At 41.3% G+C, this 19704-nt stretch overlaps 1 protein-coding gene across 5 annotated transcripts in view; it reads left to right on the forward strand.

Moving 5' to 3' along the window:
• scn1laa (sodium channel, voltage-gated, type I-like, alpha) overlaps positions 1–19704 on the forward strand; it is a 193013-nt gene that overhangs the window by 60703 nt on the left and 112606 nt on the right. For 3 of the 5 annotated variants that reach the window (XM_072579493.1, XM_072579491.1, XM_072579492.1), the window contains exons 12-13: positions 3492–3872; positions 7600–7732. In XM_072579493.1, coding sequence (XP_072435594.1) covers positions 3492–3872; positions 7600–7732 — 514 coding nt within the window. The remainder of the gene's footprint in view (positions 1–3491; positions 3873–7599; positions 7733–19704) is intronic. The other 2 variants (XM_072579495.1, XM_072579494.1) reach the window with 1 other exon arrangement.

Here is a 19704-nt window from a genome sequence, read left to right on the forward strand (position 1 = left end):
GGTTTGTGATAAATGCCAGGTTCATAATGCAGTGAAGAATCACGCTGAACACACAATTTACAGGTGATAATGGGAAAAGGAGCCACAGAAATGAACAAATTGTCTGGGAACAGATGAGCTGGTAACATTAAAGAGAGCACAAAAGTCTTTCATAAACATATCGAGTTAAAGGATTGTCAAATGACATGTGGTGCTAATTAGGCACCAAAATGGGATGACCTTGTAGAGTAGGAGGGGATGGCTACTAAATGGGTACTTTGAGTCTTTCTAAACAAAAAAGATGATCGTGCTGATACCATTACAAAGACAGAAATTTGTAAGGGAAGTGGATGAAGATTCCAAGGATGTATTTGAAAGGTTTTCAATCCTCAAGGAATTAAGACTTTTTTAACTATTCTGATGCATGCAACAAATTCTCATCAAGCTGGGTAGATCACTTTTGGTTGTATGATCTTGGACAAAGTATGATTGTGAAATCAGCAGATTAGGTTTGTAGTTAATCAGCTCTGGTGGTCTAAATTCACAAGCTAGAACATCACTACTTGCATTGTTGCCATATTGCACTTCAGCTGAGATAAAGGAATAGTATAGAAGCGAATGTACTTTTTATTCTGCCTAATACTGGCTCCACGCTTATATATCAGTTATGCACCTTGAGATATTTTATTCTATCCTGTATAAGAGGTTGTAGCAATGCAGTGCTGACAGTATTCAAATGCTCTTATTTCAAAGTTTGCCAGTGATAAGATAAATTCTAAAACAAACCTGTGTTTACTCTATACACTTGTAGCTATCCTTGACCTACTAGACCAAAATATGATATGATGCATGATGCAAACCAGACTTCTTACAGTGCCTATCCAGATTGCACTATATTTGCACATAATTGTGAATTAAACATGATGCAACAATGTCCATTTTTCTTAACTACTGAAGGAAAAAGTTAGAATGGGATTCTCAACTGGTGGAAGTATTCGCTGACATCTTCACCCTCTCCTTGCTATAATCTGAAGTCCTCACCTGCTTTGAGAAGACCACCATCATCCCTGTACCAAAGAAAACATGTAAGATGTTCCTTGATGACTATCGCCCAGTGGGTCTCACCTGCACAATCATGAAATGCTTCAAGAGGCTGGTCACGGCCCACGTCAATTCTAGCCTCCCAGCCTGCTCGATCTCCTGCCATTTGCTGACCCGTGAAATAGGTCCAAGGTGGATGCCTTTTCCCTAGCCCTACACTTATCCACAGAACACCTGGCTAACAAGGACACTTACATCAGGCTCCTACTCATCGATTATGACTCTGCCTTCAACACCATAATCCCTACCAAACTGATCTCAAAACGCCAAGACTTAGGTCTCAGCTCTGACCGCTGCAACTGGATCTTCAGCGTCCTGACCCACAGACTGCAATCAGTAAAGAAAGGCAACAGCACCTCCTCTTCCACGATAATCCTCAACACTGGCGCTCTGCCAGAATGCATACACAGCCCCCTACTATATTCCCTGTACACCCTTGACTATGTAGCGACATTTCATACGAGCGCCATCTACAAGTTTGCTGATGACACTGCTGTGGTAGGCTGGATTTCAAACAATGATCAATCAGAATACTGATCATTGACTTCAGGAAGAAAGAGGGCACTTCCCCACCTATCCTCAACCGAGCTGAGATGAAGAAGGTAGAGACCGTCAAGTTCCCAAGATAACCAACAATCTCTCCTGGACCTCCTGTGTTGAGGCAATGATCAAGAAGGCAGAAAAATGCCTCTTCTTCCTCAGGATACTTAGAAAATTTGGCATGTCCATAAGGACCCTCACCAACCTTTAATGATGCACTGTAGAAAGCATACTATCTGGGTGCATAATGGCTTGATATGGGCAACTGCTCTATTCAGGACGGGAGTCTGTGCGCACAGTGCAGGCCATCACGTAAGCCATACTGACCCTCTGAAAAACATCGCCCCAGACCCACCTCACTACCTATCCCTGTAACCCTGCATTTTGCGTGGCCAACCCACCTAACCTGCACATCTTTGGACTAGCTTTGTTGGTGGTCACTAACTTTGAATACTGAACCATACTTCCACTTTATCCTTCTAAACAGAAAATTTCCCTGCACATCTGATGCTATAACACGTAAAATCTAGCTGTAAACCTGATGTCTTTTTTTGCTGCCTTTTGGTTATTGTGCTCTGAGCTTGACAGTACATGTTTTATGGAAAACGTAACAGTGGCAGCACAGTTGATGTTTGGCCATCTTTGTGATCCATAGCAGCATGTGGTAATGTTTTAGCAGGAAAGGAGCCAGGTGGAAACCCTTAAAGGAAAAGGAAAAGTGAGTACGAGGTATTCTTCAGAATTCAGTATAACAGTTGGATGCTGCACTTAAATTCAGAACAGGATGATGCATCACTGTGTAACAATTGCTGTGATTGGGCCATATTCAAGCTGAGGAATGAGGATTTGGAAATGAAACAGTCATTGGTGAGCAATAGGTTTATGATCAGGAGTGAGGCAAATTGCAGCTGTACTTAATACATGGAGCAGTATTTAATCATTAGTGATATCCATAGAAAGTCACATTTCACTCTTCATTTATGAGATCATAAGTCTCTTCAGTGTCATTTTTTTTCAAACTTTATTCCCCTTTCTCAACATTGAGGTTACTTTTGATGTCCATCTGCACTGCTCCTATATATAATTTTTCTTTGGTGGGATGAGCAGGGTATTACTGTGCTGTTAGGATCTCACATACAAGCATGTGAAATATTATAGGTGCTGGAGATGTGAAATTTGGAAGAAAAAATGTTAGATAACACTCACCAGTTGGAAAGAGAGTAAGAGTTAAAATTGTAAGTTTTTGATCAGTTATGAAGGCGGTCATTGAATTAAATGCAAGCATTCCTTCTGTTTCCTCACCAATGCTGCTTGACCAGCTGAGTGTTTCCAGTATTTGGGTTGAGAATTGTTGCTCAACACCAGCAACAAATTATGCACTCATTAAATACATGCTTGCTTGCATCAGGATATTTTATGCAAAAAAATTTGTTTAGTGTCCCTGAAAGTTTTGTAATATGTGACTAAGTCTTAGCAGCAGAAAATTGTCTAGCAATTAGTGAAGAATTGGCCAGTTAGTTGCACTCTGATTTAACAGTCTGTCTCTTGTTATTTAGTTATGTAAAAAGGCATGTGTAATACACTAACTAATGTTTCAGTCTTCTTACTTTGTCTGCCAGTTATGTGTCAAATTGGTGGATATCGTGATATATGTAAATCATCCATATATTAAAAATGACCGGCTATAAGTATTTCAGGCAAAGTTTCTGTGTTTCTGTAGAAAGCCTTATTTAGATTAAAATGGCAGCAAACTGCTTCTTTGGGATTGAAAGTCTACGGAAGTCTGTTAGCAATTGCATAAAACATAAATGACATATCGTGGTTAAAAATTGAAGTGTTACTGCTTCTTATATATTATCATTCTTTTTCAGTCACTACTAAGTATCCGTGGATCCATCTTTTCTCCAAGACGCAACAGCAGAAGCAGCATCTTCAGTTTTAAAGGACGGACTAAAGATGTAGGGTCAGAAAATGATTTTGCTGATGATGAGCACAGCACTTTTGAAGACAATGAAAGCAGAAGGGGCTCCCTCTTTATTCCACGGAGGCAGGGTGAGCGACGCAGCAGTAACATTAGTCAGACCAGTAGGTCATCCAGGATGCTACCAGTGTTTCCAGTGAATGGGAAGATGCACAGCACAGTGGACTGCAATGGAGTGGTTTCACTTGCCGGTGGTCCTTCAACTCCAACATCACCCATTGGACGACTTCTGCCAGAGGTGATAATAGATAAGCCAGCTACTGATGACAATGTAAGAAAGTTTTAAATAGTTAGATTAGGCATGATGGCCATGTGATACTGCAGTGATTACAGCATAGGATGTCATTGAGAAATACATAGCTGATCTAGCAAATGACATCCCATATTTATTTTCAAAAGACCTGAAAATAATGGATAGGATAGGTCTCTAACTACAATAAACTAGATTAAAAATTTAATGCATTACTTTTCAGAAATACAGCAAAAAGATTTTGGTTGGTTTTAAATATCAGAAACCAATCACAAGTACTTGAACACCATCCACATTGATTTATTTCATTTTCTGTCACTGCAGCTCTCACACCTTTTACGTTCCTCTCTAATTCACGATGTGTAATGCCAGTGGGAATCTATTTCCTTTGTACTAGTAAATACTGAAAGATGTTGTCAGTCATGCCATCAGTTAAATAAAACATATGGCTTTAGCTCACTACTGACCATTCATTCTAAAGCTGGAACAAGTAGGAAATTCAATGAAATCTTTGACTCGGTGCTATATTTCTATGTAGAATTCAAAGTCAGAAATGTTTTATTCCTCTCTAACTAAAATCTAGTGTTCCAGACATGTCTCTTTATGTTCTTTTTTATATCATATGAACAAAATTAACTAATTAACGAATGAATCACCCTTGAAAGGGAAACTGTAAACAAAATCATAACATTGGAGGAAGCTTAAATAATTAAATTTAATAGAGGCCTTGTGGTGTAACAGTAGTGGTCCTTATCTCTGAGCCAGAAATTCCAGATTGCTCTAGATGTCTGTCACAGCGTGATTGAGTTGATTTAAAATAACTAAATAATTAATTTAAATTGTCACTGTTGGACTAAGTCTTTTTTTAAATGTGCCCAAGGTACTCCAATAATCAATGTCCTTCACCTGTGTATCCTTAACCTTTAATAGTACTCGTTCCATTATATTAACATTAATCATTTTCCTTAAGATTACACAATCATTGTTGCCTTGTGTGAACTGTGACCATGAATCTGATGACCTACAAATCACAATTTAATCAATAAAATGATCTTTTTGAAAACAGGCATTTTTCACTATTGTTTGCATGTAAATGGTATAACATAATAACATGAACATAATGCTAGTCCTTGTTTAGTGAACACTGGACTCATCATTCAATTTAAATAGTTCCATGCAAAATTCACAGATCTCATCGTTAAAGGCAAAAGAAATGCTCTGTCAGCCATGAACAACCTTAAAAAAAATCATGAAACTATGTCTCTAAGGATTGACACTCCTTCCACTAGAGTCCCAGTGTAACTTTGGAGGGAGTCTGTCCAAAAAACTGCCTGGGAATTAGTTTAGACTTATTAAATCCTACAGTTCCCCTTTCCTGATCACTCAGGCATCTGCCGTATTTTTCAATAGATGGTTGTTGCATATAACGAACACTTATATCCCAGTCATGGAAAAGGGACTAATATTTGCATTTACATTGGGCCACTGAAGGAAAATGGACATTAATTTTTAAAATTATTTTTGACATTGCTACGCTCTAAATAAACTACGTTAAAATTACTCAACCTATTTAAATCAGAAATCATGTACTTGAAAAGTAATAATCATTTCTGTCTTTTCGTTCTCATGTGATTCTAGAACTAGAACGATGCACAAACAAATCCAAAATCAATGAGAAACTATGCTTGATTTTAATTTATATATTCATCTTCTGTTGTATATTCTCTTTTTATATGTTTTCTTGTATTTTGAGATAATTTTCAAGGTATTTTATTTTAAATTTCTTGAATTCTCTGTAGTGGCACAAGGCATTTGGTTTAGGAAGGTTAGATTATCTAATATCTGGTAAAAATCATTCTCAGACAAACAATTTGGAAAGCAATGCAGGAGAATCACAAAATGTGATTCCAGCATTAATTAGCACTGCAAGCTTGCATCTTCAATACAGTAGCCTTGAAACGATTTTGAATTCATACATCTCTGAGGCAGCGTTGTGTTGTATCATACATTGTTCACGAAAACACTGCATCACCACTCTGCCTATACCCAGGTGTTAAGTTTCTCAAATACATAGTTAGGTATGCCCAGATCATGTAACTGAAAAATGGCCAACAAATGTCAGATTGTGCAAAATCATTACACAAAAAAAAACATAGACAGCCGTGGCTATATGCTGCATAATTTGTACAGGAAGATACTTTGACTCTCAATTTCAGTATCTACATTTTGTTGATGTGATTGCTTCAAAGCACCAGGATAAAATACATGAGGATGCAATCTCAAAACTTGTTTATTTTTTGCAAAAGAAATAGTAAACAAAATTAAATACATAGCAAGTGAATATTGATTAGTTGCATATTATTCTTGTAAAGAAGGAGAACAGCAGCTTTCCATTATTCATACATTATTTAGGCTTTATTTCTGTGGTGTCAAACATCAGTGATCCTGAGAAACTGGGTAAAGATTTTGCTTAGAACATGGCATCCCTATAAGAACTTAGAATCCCTACAGTTTGGAAACAGGCCCTTTTGCCCAGCAAGTCCACACCGGACTGCTGAAGAGTATCCCACCCAGACCCATTCCTTATTTCTCTACATTTCTCTTGACTAATGCACCTAACACAATGGGCAATTTAGCATGGCCAAACCACCTAACTTGCACATCTTTGGATTGTGGAAGGAAACCTACGCAGACACGGGAAGAATGTGTAAACTCCACACATAGTTGTCTGAGGTTGGAATCAAGCCCGAGTCCCTGGCACTGTGAGGCAGAAATGGTAACCTCTGAGTTACCGTGCTGCTATATTGGGGCATTGTAATACTTTTGGGTTTTTTTCTATGAATGATTACAATTTAAATAAAATTTGAAAAGAAAATATGGTAAATGCTGCAGATCTGATAGTTTCTGTAGAGAGAAAATCAGATAAATAACCTTTTAATAGAAGTAGTTCTAATGAAAGGTCATCAATCTGAAAAGTTTCCTCCATTTTCTCGCTCTACAAATGCAGCCTCACCTGCTGAATGGATAGTTTCACTGCCTTTTCCTATTGCCACCATCTGCATTACTTTGTTTTTGACTATATTTAATTGTCTACTTAAACTGTGCTTGACATTGTATTTGCCATAATTCTCACCATTCCAGCAGACTGGAGATGAAAGGTTCACTGAAGTAATTAGTGTCCCATATATACTGTTTTTAACAGGGCTCATTAATGACTATAGAACAGATATCCACATACATACTTTGCATTTCACAAGACTCCAGTTGTCTGCTGGAATTGTGCAAACTCATGCATAAAATAGCAAGAAAAATAATCATCTGTAACTGATCTTATTCTCATTGCTGGTGTCAGCAACATAGAAATAGAAGTCAGCTGAGAGCTTAGCATTTTCATCGACTTCACTCTTTCAAACTGAACAACTCCTTTCCCTCTATAAATCTCCGACATTGCGTGAGAGATGAAAGATTAAATCTGGTGCTATATGTCTTTGTTCTGCAGCTGAAAGGTTAACAATGATGCAAGTATTAACATTGTCACTTTAACGTAAATGTCAAGTTCATAATCTTTCCAATACATAAATGCTAAAGATTCCAATTGATAGTGTAGTGCAAGGGAAATGTACAATGAATTTGCAATTTTTAAAAATAGTTTTTGTTCTCACACTTTTTAGAAAAGGTTTCTTAGGAAAAGTTTGGAAGTGAATGGGTTGAGATAAGACTGAATAATTGAGGTTTATATTGTTTACAGGGCACTAATACGGAAACAGATCTTAAGAAGAGGCGATCAGGATCTCATCAATTTTCTATGGATTTTCTGGAAGATCCTATGCAGAGACAGAGAGCATTAAGTGTGGCCAGTATTCTCACGAATACTATGGAAGGTCTGTATCTTTGTAAAACAGCAGCCTGGTTGAGACAAAATCAAAAAATAATATATATTTTCTAGTTTCTACATTTGGACATATCAAATTGCGACGGTGTTTCATTGAAAAAAACATGTATTGATGAAGAAGCTTTGGGGGTGCTTGTGTTGGACTGGGGTGTACAAAGTTAAAAATCACACAACACCAGCTTAAAATGGAACAGGTTTATTTGGAAGCACTAGCTTTTGGAGCATTGCCCCTTCATCAGGTGGTTGCCTTCTGATGAAGGAAGAGCAGTCTGAAAGCTAGTGCTTCCAAATAAACCTGTTGGACTATAACCAGGTATTGTGTGATTTTATCAGTGAAGAAGCTTTGCTGATTTAGTTTCATTAATTTAAATGGATGAAAAGTCAGGTGGTAACTTGGCAAGTTTTCTGATTTTCCTGTAGGCATTGTGCATGTAGTAGGAGGAGATGTAAGGGGAGGTAATGAAGAAGTGGGGATGATGGCTGACTGGTATTATTACTGGATGTTAATCTAGAGACCCAGGTAATGTTAGATGATAGAATTTGAAGTCAGTAAAAAATCTGGCATAACCCATCTAATTCATTAGCATTCTTTAGGGAAGGAAACTGCCATCCCTAGCCTACATGTAACTCTAGACCCATAACAACATGGTTGACTTTTAACTACCCTCTGGGCAATTAGGGATGCATAATAAATGAGATCCCTAGCCAATGATGTCCAAATCTGTGAATGAAGAGAAGAAAAATTCAAATATACTGAGACTTAGCCACAGAAACATTTGTCCCATTTTAGTGTAGCTACTTTCAATTCGATTCTCAAGGAATTTTGATGATTTTGTTGCCTTCACACTGTTTTGCCTGTACTTAAGAAGGAATTTTGCAGTTGGAAAATGACATGGGATGAAATACTGCTGATGTGGTGCTGGTTCTTATTTTCTGAGGCGAACAGATAAAATTCCTGGTGGACCTTCCTCTCACTTTTAAGCAGATTAGACTATATTATGCATAAAAAATAATATCTGTAACACCACTGGCATGCCAAAATAGTACACTGCCCTATCCATTAATACTATTACTTTTGTCTTGCCCACAAATCGTAACTGCTTCAAAAAAAAATCTGAGGTGGCTTTTCAAATGCAATTTGAAAAGTTCCACACCTCCTCTCTATGTTTGTACTACTTTGTGGGTATTGATTCCTGCTATTCTGCACAAGTTCATAATGTACTGAAAGGTTGCTTTGTAAGTAGCACCTGCCTCTGAGTCAGAAACAGCTCCAAGATAACGTCTAACTTCTGACAAAGAAAGGTGCCATCAGAATACAGTAATACAAATTGAGTATCAATAGGTAAAATCTTTCCAATTTGGGCTAACAAGAGAGCAGTAAAAGTGAGAGAGATTGTTGCTCAGCCATGTGATGGAAAGAAATTGAAGCTTCATCACAATGTCCAGGTCCATGTTACAAAGTGTATGTAAAATCATGTGTTGCCATAACAGCTCAACTCCATGTCGGCTGTTTGGCTAAATTGGCTGGATGGCTGGTATGGATCAGATTAGGGCCAACTGGGTTTGATCCCTGTCCTGGCTGGGATAGCTTGAAGATCTGTCTCTTTCTCTTACTTGTGATCACAGTTTTGGTGTTTGCTGTGGTTCAAACCTGCCTTCAGGCAGAAAATTCAAGAAGAAGAAGGGAATTTGTTATAGCAGGCTCTGGGTTAGAACATAGAACATTACAATGCAGTACGTGCCCTTCAGCCCTTGATGTTGTGCCAACCTGTGGAACCAATATAAAGCCCATTTCTGCTACTCTATTCCATTTTCATCCATATGTTTGTCCAATGATCATGTAAATGCCCTTAAAGTTGGCCAATTTACAACTGTTGAAGGCAGGGTATTCAACGCTCCATACTACTCAATGAGTAAAGAAACCACTACGGACACCTGTCCTATATCTATAATCCCTCATGCTAGCCATCACCATCCAAGGAAAAAGACTCTCACTGTCCACCCTATCTAACCATCTGATAATCTTATTTGTCTCAATTAAGATACCTCTCAACCTTCTTCTCTCGAATGAAAACAGCCTCAAGTCCCTCAGCCTTTCCTCATAAGACCTTCCCTCCATACCAGGCAACATCCTAGTAAATCTCCTCCGCACCCTTTCCAAAGCTTCCACATCCTTCCTATAACGCAGTGACCAGAACTGTAAGCAATACTTCAAGTGCAGCCACACCAGAGCTTTTTATAGCTGCAACGCAGTCCCTCTACCAATAAAAGCTAACACACCGTATGTCATCTTAACAACCCTGTCAACCTGGTGACAACTTTCACGGATCTATATACCTGGACACCAAGATCTCTCTGCTCATCTGCACTACCAAGAATCTTACCATTAGCCCAGTACCTTTTATACTTGTTGCTCCTTCCAAAGTGAATAACGTCACACTTTTCTGCATTAAACACCGTTTTTCACCTCTCAGACCAGTTCTGCAGCTTATCTATGTCCCTCTGTAACCTAAAACATCCTTTGTCACTATTTACAACTCTACCAACCATAATGTCATCCGCAAGTTTACTAACCCGTCCTTCTACACCCTCATCCAGGTCATTTATAAAAATGACAAGCAGCAGTGGCCCCAAAACAGATCCTTGCAGTACACCACTAGTAACAGAGCTCCAGAATAAACATTTCCCGTCAACCACCATCCTCTGTCATCATTCAGCTAGCCAATTTCTGATCCAACCATTAAATCACCCTCAATCCCGTGCCTCTGTATTTTGTGCAATAGCCAACTGTGGGTAACTTTATCAAATACCTCACTGAAATCCATATACACCATATCAACCACTTTACCCTCATCCACCTGTTTGGTCACCTTCTCAAAGAATTCAGTAAGGTTTGTGAGGTATGACCCACCCTTCGTAAAACTGTGTTGACTAACACTTCCTTCTTGTGAATATCAATCCTGTCTAGTCTAGTAGCCTGTATCTCAGTATTTCCCTCAACAATATTATCTTTTACCAGTGTGAAAACTGACGAAAAATATTCATGTAGTGCTTCCCCTATCTTTTCAGACTCTGTGCACAACCTCGCACTACTGTCTTTGATTGGCCCTAATCTTACTCTAGTCATTCTTTTATTCCTAGGCAAAAATGAGGACTGTAGGCGCTGGAGATTAGAGTCAAGAGTGTGGTGCTGGAAAGGCGCAGCAGGTCAGGCAGCATCCGAGAAGCAGGAAAATCGACGGTTCTGGCAAAAGCCCTTCATCAGGATTCTTTTATTCCTGATGTACCCATAGAAGGCTTTAGGGTTTTCCTTTATAAGTACATCAGGAATAGAAAGCCTTAGGGTTTTCCTTGATTCTATCCGCCAAAGACTTCTCATGTCCCCTCTTAGCTCTTCTTAGCTGTCTCTTTCGGTCTTTCCTGGCTAGTTTGTAACTCTCAAGCATCCTAACTGAGCCTTCATGTCTCATTCTAACATAAGCCCTCTTCTTCCTCTTCACAAGAGATTCAACTTCTTTAGTAAACCATGGCTGTCTCACTCAACCACTTCCTGCCTGCCTGCCTGAACAGGTACACACTTACCAAGGACACGCAGTAGCTGTTCCTTGAACAAATTTCAGTTGTGCCCATCCCCTGCAGTTTCCTTCCCTATGCTAAATATTGCCTAATCACATTATAATTGCCTTTCCCCAACTATAACTCTTGTCCTGTGGTATATATCTGTCCCTTTCCATGGCTAAAGTAAACATAACCGAATGCAGTTACTATCACCAAAGTGCTCACCTATCTCCAAATCTAACACCAAGCTGGGTTCACTACCTAGCATCAAATCCAATGTGGCCTTGCCTCTTGTTGGCCTGTCTAAATACTGTGTCAGGAAACCCTCCGCACACATTGGACAAAAACTGACCCATCTAAAGTACTTGGACTATAGTATTTCCAGTCAATATTTGGAAAACTTTTCATTGTGCCTTGGTACACGTGACAATAAATTCAACTCAATTCAATTCAATTGAAATTCCCCATAATAACTACCCTGGTACTCGTGCTTCTATCCAGAATCATCTTTGCTATCCTTTCCCCTACATCTCTGAAACTATTCTGAGGCCAATAGAAAACTCCCAACAGGGTGACCTCTCCTTTCCTGGTTCTAACCTCAGCCCATACTACCTCAGTAGACAAAACTTCAAATGTCCTTTCTGCCACTGTAATACTGTCCTTGACTAACAATGCCACACCTCCTCCTCTTTTAACATCTTCTCTGTTCTTACTAAAACATCTAAATCCTGGACCCTGCGACAACCATTATATGCCATCTTCCTGCTTGTCAGTGCACATTTGCGACCTTGAAGCCTTATTTCTGACCTCTCCACTCTTACCTCCTGGATACTGGAACTACAATTTAGGTTCTCTTTCCCTGCTGATTGAGTTTAAACCCTCCCAAAGTGCATTAGCAAATTTCCCCCCAGGATCTTGGTACCCCTCTAGTTCAGATGCAGACCATCCTTTTGTGGAGGTCTCACCTACCCCAGAATGGTCCCCAATTACCTAGGTATCTGAATCCCTCCCTCCTGCACCATCCCTGTAGCTACATGTTCAACTGTTCTCTCTCCTTATTCCTCACCTCGCGAGCATGTGACATGGGTAACAAACCAGACATAACAACTCTGTATGTTCCAGCTCTAAGCTTCCAGCCCCTTGAATTTCTGCCTTAAATCCCATTCCTTTTCCTACCTATGTTGTTGGTGCCTGTGTGGAGCCTGATTTTCAGCTGCTCCCCCTCCCCATTATGGACCCCCAAAACACGATCAGAGACATTATGCACCCTGACACTTAGGAGGCAACACACCAACTGCAAGTCTCTCTCATTCTCACAGAAACTCCTATCTATCCCCCTAATTGTGGAGTCCCCAATGACCAATGTTCTGCTCAACTTCCCCTCTTCCCTTCTGAGTAACAAGGGCAGACTCTGTGACAGAGGCCTGTACCCCATGGCTTACCCCTGGTAAGTCATCCTCGCCAACAGTATCCAAAACGGTATACTTGTTATTGTGGAGAATGGCCACAGGAGTTCCCTGCACTGCCTGCCAGTTCCCTTTCCATCCCCTGACTGTAACCCATTTGCCTTTTTCTTGTACCTGAGGTGTGACTACCTCCCTGTAACTCCTCTCAATAACCCCCTCTGCCTCCTGAATGATCTGAAGTTCATCCAGCTCCAGCTCCAATTCCCTAACTTGGTTTTCAAGGAGTTGGAGTTGGTTGCACTTCCCGCAGATGAAGTCAGTAGGGGCACTACTGGTGACCCCTGTCTTTCCACATTCTGCAAGAAGAACATTCAACCACCATTCCCACTATTCTAAATTCCCAAAGAGACTATTGAAAAATAAAGAATAAAAAAAAGTTGTCCGACCAATCAGGCACACAGAACACTTTTTGTTTGGTTAGAGGAGGAGGATGGATGGGAGAAACTACCTAAGTATGTTTCGGGTAACGCAACCGCCCAAATATATTACTTCACTTATTCAGCAGTCCCATGTCTTCTCCTGCTCCGCGTGCACTCTGCCTATTCACGAGGTAAGTTTTTAAAGCAGTCATTTCCCTTCCCAGCAGCCCCCTTTCGTTGCTCCCGTTTTTCCTGCTGCTGAACAATAATGGAGGGCCCTGACGCTCAAGGTAGGTTTTCAGAGCCACTCAAGGTGAGGTTTTAAAGCCAATGTTAATTAAGTTTTCATATGTTTATTTTCACGGAATCTCACTCTGGAAGAGAAGGAAGGTGAAGATGGCTGTAGTTGGAATGAAAGCAAAATGAAGGAAGGAATCTATTGTAGCTGTACAAAGTACTACGTTCCAAAGCAAAGCAATGACAAAGCTGTTCCAACCTGTATTTACTCCAGCAAGGCTCACTTCCTTTTTCATTCTTGGTCATTGCGGCCCTAAATGTTTTTGTTTCCAGCTCCTTTCAGTCTGCCACATTTCACTTCTAGCACCCTCAGCTAATCTGCATTCTCTACGTTTATTAAATACAGGGTGACCCCTGTATCCGCGAGTCCGGTTACCACGGTTTCACTTACCCGCGGTTTACTATGGTCCGAACATATTATAGGGAATGTTCTGGAACAAGAGACCAGGTGGCTGCAGGGAAGGTACATTTCTGATTTTGATGAATGGGTTTGCTCCTATCTGCAGTTTCAGCCTTCTGCAGTAGATCCTGGAACATATACTCTACGAGTATAGGGGACTACTGTAGATGATATTTTATTGATTAAAATATACGTATTCATTAGTTTTCCCATGGACGTAAAGAAGTAACAAAATATAATTAAGAGGGAAATCAGGAGAGCAAAAAGGGGACATGAGATAGCTTTGGCAAATAGAAGTAAGGAGAATCCAAAGGGTTTTTACACATATATTAAGGACACAAGGGTAACTAAGGAGAGAATAGGGCCCCTCAAAGTTCAGCAAGGCGGCCTTTGTGTGGAGCCGCAGAAAATGGGGGAGATAATAAATGAATATTTTGCATCAGTATTTACTGTGAAAAAGGATATAGAAGATATAGATTGTAGGGAAATAGATGGTGACATCTTGCAAAATGTCCAGATTACAGACGAGGAAGTGCTGGATGTCTTGAAACGGTTAAAGGTGGGTAAATCCCCAGGACCTGACCAGGTGTACCCAAGAACTCTGTGGGAAGCTAAAGAAGTGATTGCTGGGCCTCTTGCTGAGATATTTGTATCATCGATAGTCACAGGTGAGGTGCCGGAAGACTGCAGGTTGGCAAACGTGCCACTGTTTAAAAAGGACGGTAAAGATAAGCCAGGGAACTATAGACCAGTGAGCCTGACCTCAGTGGTGGGCAAGTTGTTGGAGGGAATCCTGAAGGACAGGATGTACATGTATTTGGAAAGGGAAGGACTGATTAGGGATAGTCAACATGGCTTTGTGCGTGGGAAATCATGTCTCACAAACTTGATTGTGTTTTTTTGAAGAAGTAACAAAGAAGATTGATGAGGGCAGAGCAATAGATGTGATCTATATGGACTTCAGTAAGGCGTTCGACAAGGTTGCCCATGATTAGCAAGGTTAGATCTAATGGAATACAGGGAGAACTAGCCATTTGGATACAGAACTGGCTCAAAGGTGGAAGACAGAGGGTGGTGGTGGAGGGTTGTTTTTCAGACTGGAGTCCTGTGACCAGTGGAGTGCCACAAGGATTGGTGCTGGGCCTTCTACTTTTTGTCATTTACATAAATGATTTGGATGCGAGCATAAGAGGTACAGTTAGTAAGTTTGCAGATGACATCAAAATTGGAGGTGTAGTGGACAGCGAGGAGGGTTACCTCAGATTACAACAGGATCTGGACCAGATGGGCCAATGGGCTGAGAAGTGGCAGATGGAGTTTGATTCAGATAAATGCAAGATGCTGCATTTTGGGAAAGCAAATCTTAGCAGGACTTATACACTTAATGGCAAGGTCCTAGGGAGTGTTGCTGAACAAAGAGACCTTGGAGTGCAGGTTCATAGCTCCTTGAAAGTGGAGTCGCAGGTAGATAGGATGGTGAAGAAGGCATTTGGTATGCTTTCCTTTATTGGTCAGAGTATTGAGTACAGGAGTTGGGAGGTCATGTTGCGGCTGTACAGGACATTGGTTAGGCTACTGATGGAATATTGCATGCAATTCTGGTCTCCTTCCTATCAGAAAGATGTTGTGAAACTTGAAAGGATTCAGAAAAGATGTTGCCAGGGTTGGAGGATTTGAGCTATAGGGAGAGGCTGAACAGGCTCGGGCTGTTTTCCCTGGACCGTCGGAAACTGAGGGGTGACCTTATAGAGGTTTACAACATTATGAGGAGCATGGATAGGATAAATAGGCAAAGTCTTTTCCCTGTGGTCAGGGAGTCCAGAACTAGAGGGCATAGGTTTAGGTTGAGAGGGGAAAGATATAAAAGAGACCTAAGGAGCAACTTTTTCACACAGGGTGGTATGTGTATGGAATGAGCCGCCAGAGGATGTGATGGAGGCTGGTACAATTGCAACATTTAAGAGGCATTTGGATGGGTATATGAATTGGAAGGGTTTGGAGGGATATGGGCCGGGTGCAGGCGGGTGGGACTAGATTGGGTTAGGATATCTGGTCAGCATGGAAGGTTGGACCAAAGGGTCTGTTTCCATGCTGCACGTCTCCATGACTCAATGACTGTATATTGCTGTGCGGATCACCAGATTTTATTGAAGTTGCATTATTTTTCAAAGGCATAATTGACTGTGTCAGCATAGAAATCGCTGGAAAACTCAGCAAGTTTGGCTACATGTGTGAAGAGAAATCAGAGTTAACAATTCAGGTTGACTGTCTCTTCCCAGAACTTCCCCAGTGAGGGCCCAAAACGTTAACTCTGATTTCTCTCCACAGGTGCTGCCAGGCATGCTGAGCTTTTCCAGCAGTTTCTGTTTTTATTTCTGATTTATAGCATCTGCAGTTCTTTCGGTTTTTATAATTGATTGTATGCATGCCACCCTGCTTTCTTCCAGTGGATTGCCTTTGTGGACTGAAGCAATTTCAGACTAGTGTAAGGTAATCTGATGCCCAGTTATTAGCAGTACATCATGTAGGTCCTGCCAACTCAACAGATTTATGTTATGTCACTGCCCTATACTTTGACTCTGCGCAGCTAGTTGAAAATTAGTTCTTGGACTCTGGATTACTCCTTAAGCAAATATGTAGCTCATAACACCTCTTAAAAATAATGCAGTTAATTGCTGTTAAACTACAGCTTTCTCTCCCCTGTGACCATTGAAACTCCTAAAGTCGTGGTTCATCAGCCTGGACAGCTCTGATATTTCACAGACACTATCTCATATGATTGTGGTATTCTGTTGCCTGCTTGATTTTTATGCACAATGAGGAGTGCACATTGGTTTACAAACAGGGAAGGCCTGTTGAGACAGAGGACACCAATGCCTTGGAGCTTGACCAAGGAAATGTATGCTGCCAGTTATCTGCCACCAGATCTGATCAACATCAGTGTCTTGAAGAGATTGTCACCTGAACAATCCTTGCTGCGCTGCATTGACAGTCATTTCTATTATCTCTCTACTATCAGAAATACAGCTCATTCTTGGATAACATTCTTGACAAATTATGGATGCTGTTTGGATAACACAAACTTTCTACTAATGGGTATAGCAATTTTCTATTATGATCTTTTACAGCGTGATTTTCCATAGGAGTTTTCCATAGCATGATTTTCTGTAGCACAAGTTTGCTGAGGGACACAATTGTCACATCATAGTAGAATGACCTGTAACATCTGCCAGCTACAAAAACATGGTTGCTAGATCAGCTCACATTCTAATATCAATAGCCATTTTCTGGGCAGAATGGGCGGCACGGTGGCACAGTGGTTAGCACTGCTGCCTCACAGCGCCTGAGACCCGGGTTCAATTCCCGCCTCAGGCGACTGACTGTGTGGAGTTTGCACGTTCTCCCCGTGTCTGCGTGGGTTTCCTCCGGGTGCTCCGGTTTCCTCCCACAGTCCAAAGATGTGCAGGCCAGGTGAATTGGCCATGCTAAATTGCCCATAGTGTTAGGTAAGGGGTAAATGTAGATGTAGGGGTATGGGTGGGTTACGCTTCGGCGGGGCGGTGTGGACTTGTTGGGCCGAAGGGCCTGTTTCCATACTGTAAGTAATCTAATCTAAGAATCTTATAGGTGGCTAAACAACATGGACCAAGGTGGTATTTGTGCCAGAGTTGCATGAGAAATCTGACGACACTGATCTTGAGGTCAGGAGCAATTCACTGCACCTTTTGTGCATCTACTGAGCAGTGAAGCAACTTTCACACTAGAAACTTGCCAGTTGCCAAAAATGGGGGATTTAACTTGTTAACATCACAACTTGCTCTATCAATATTCAGCATCCTATCTTAACAAATGCACCTCACATTACCACTGGCATTCTGCATATGTCAGCTGCCATAAACCCTCATAATGCGCGTCCAGTTCACTGGCAGCATATTTCTGCACTTCAAGGTTGCATCTCGGGCTTTGAATCTACTTGGATGCTCACATGATCCTTATCTTGCATTACCTTGCCTTGCCACACAGATACCAGGCTCATAGATTTATTGCCTGCTGGTTAGCACAGACACAAAGCCAGGAAGCTTGTCATGGTTGTCAGCAGTTCTCAATCAAGTCAGGGGAAATAGCTTTCATTCAGGGGTCCAGGCACAGTAAGTCAAGGGCAGCATCAAACAGTTTTCGACACAGTCAGTCAGCCACTCAGTGTAGTTAGGATCTCCACACAAGGGGTGAGAAGCTGTATGTTGGTCAGCCTATTATCCATCTTGACACTATCTGCTGTATTGTAGCCTGGTTTCCTTCTGGGATGAGATGGAAGTGGGTGTTAAGGGAGGTGGAAATGGGTAGCCCAGCTGTTATTTTTGGTTCAGGTGGGAAGGTGTCCCAAATGAGTGAGCAGGCAGCATAGAGGTTACCTAGAGTTAGTGGTGTCAGAGGTTGAGCTGAGTGACAACAAATAAGGTAAAATGTTATAGACTTTAGATTTAATTCCATACGGTGTGGAAACAGGCCTTTCAGCCCAACAAGTCCACACTGACCCTCTGAAGAGTAATCCACCCAGACCCATTTGCCTCTGACGAATGCACCTAACACTATGGGCAATTTAGCATGGCCAATTCACCTGACCTGCACATCTTTGGACTGTGGGAGGAAACCGGAGCACCCAGAGGAAACCCACGCAGACACAGGGAGAATATGCAAACTCCACCTGAGGCTTGAATTGAACCTGGGACCCTGGTGCTGTGGGGCAGTAGTGCTAACCACTGAGCTACCGTGCCGCCCTAATGCATGTTTAGGGCAGCTGGGTGGCTCAGTGGTTATCCCTGCTGCCTCACAGTGCCACAGACCCAGGTTCAATTCCACTCTTGGGCAACTGTCTGTGTGGATATTGCACATTCTCCCCATGTCTGCATGGGTTTCCTCTGGATGCTTTGATTTCCTACCACAGTGAAAGATGTGCAAGTTGGGTGAATTGGCCAAGTTAAATTGCCCGTAGTGTTCAGGGATGTGTAAGTGAGGCATATTAGTTAGGGGAAATGGAAAGTAATAGCGTAGGGGAATGGGTTTGGATGGGATATTCTTCGGAGGGTCGGTGTGGACTTGTTGGGCCAAATGGCTGGTTTCCACACTGTTGGGATTCTCTGATTCATATATTTCTAAAAATGTTAAAGTATAAACATTGCTGGGAGGTGATTGTGCAATAGTAAAGATAGAGCAAGTTGTGAGGGATTGGAGCGCAGATAATGGCACTTACGTGAGCTGAGTCATTGACCTTCTTCCTAAATTGCTGGTCATTCCTCCAATGGGTACAAACCAAGTGGAAACCTCAGATCAGGCTGCCATGATCTTGTGTTGTGGCCTCTTGCTAGTTCTGGCAGATTTGGACATCTTGCTTATGTACCACCCCATTCAGGAAGATTCTAGGTTCCTGCCTGCAAAATAGAAGGCCTGTTTCCCTTTAGCTATCATGTCAGGGGCAAATGATAGGAACCATGCAGGGCTGCTTTGGATGGACAGTGCTTGTCCAGGTGCACATTAGCTTTATAAAGGTAAGATGCAAACTCCTATGGATCCTGGAGAACTGAAAAAAAACATGGAGAATGCTGAAGAAATTCAACATATATGGACAGAGAAGCAAAGTTAACATTACGAGTTTGGTGTTACACTTCATTAAACCTTTTAAAGATGGCACTGGCATCAGGAAAGCTGGGAAGTTCTGCAATGGTGCATGATCTTGGAATGGAGCATGGTAAGATGGGTTCAGAAACGTCCAAAAGGTTTATCACAGCGGCTGGGTGAGTAATTAATGAGGAGAGTTAGGTAAGCTATGGCAAGAAAATGTGCTAGGTCTTGCAGTAAAAAGGCTGGAAAAAAAAACTTGATG

The sequence above is a fragment of the Chiloscyllium punctatum genome, chromosome 10 (genome assembly GCF_047496795.1).
Source record: "Chiloscyllium punctatum isolate Juve2018m chromosome 10, sChiPun1.3, whole genome shotgun sequence".
Classification (NCBI taxonomy): Eukaryota; Metazoa; Chordata; class Chondrichthyes; order Orectolobiformes; family Hemiscylliidae; genus Chiloscyllium; species Chiloscyllium punctatum.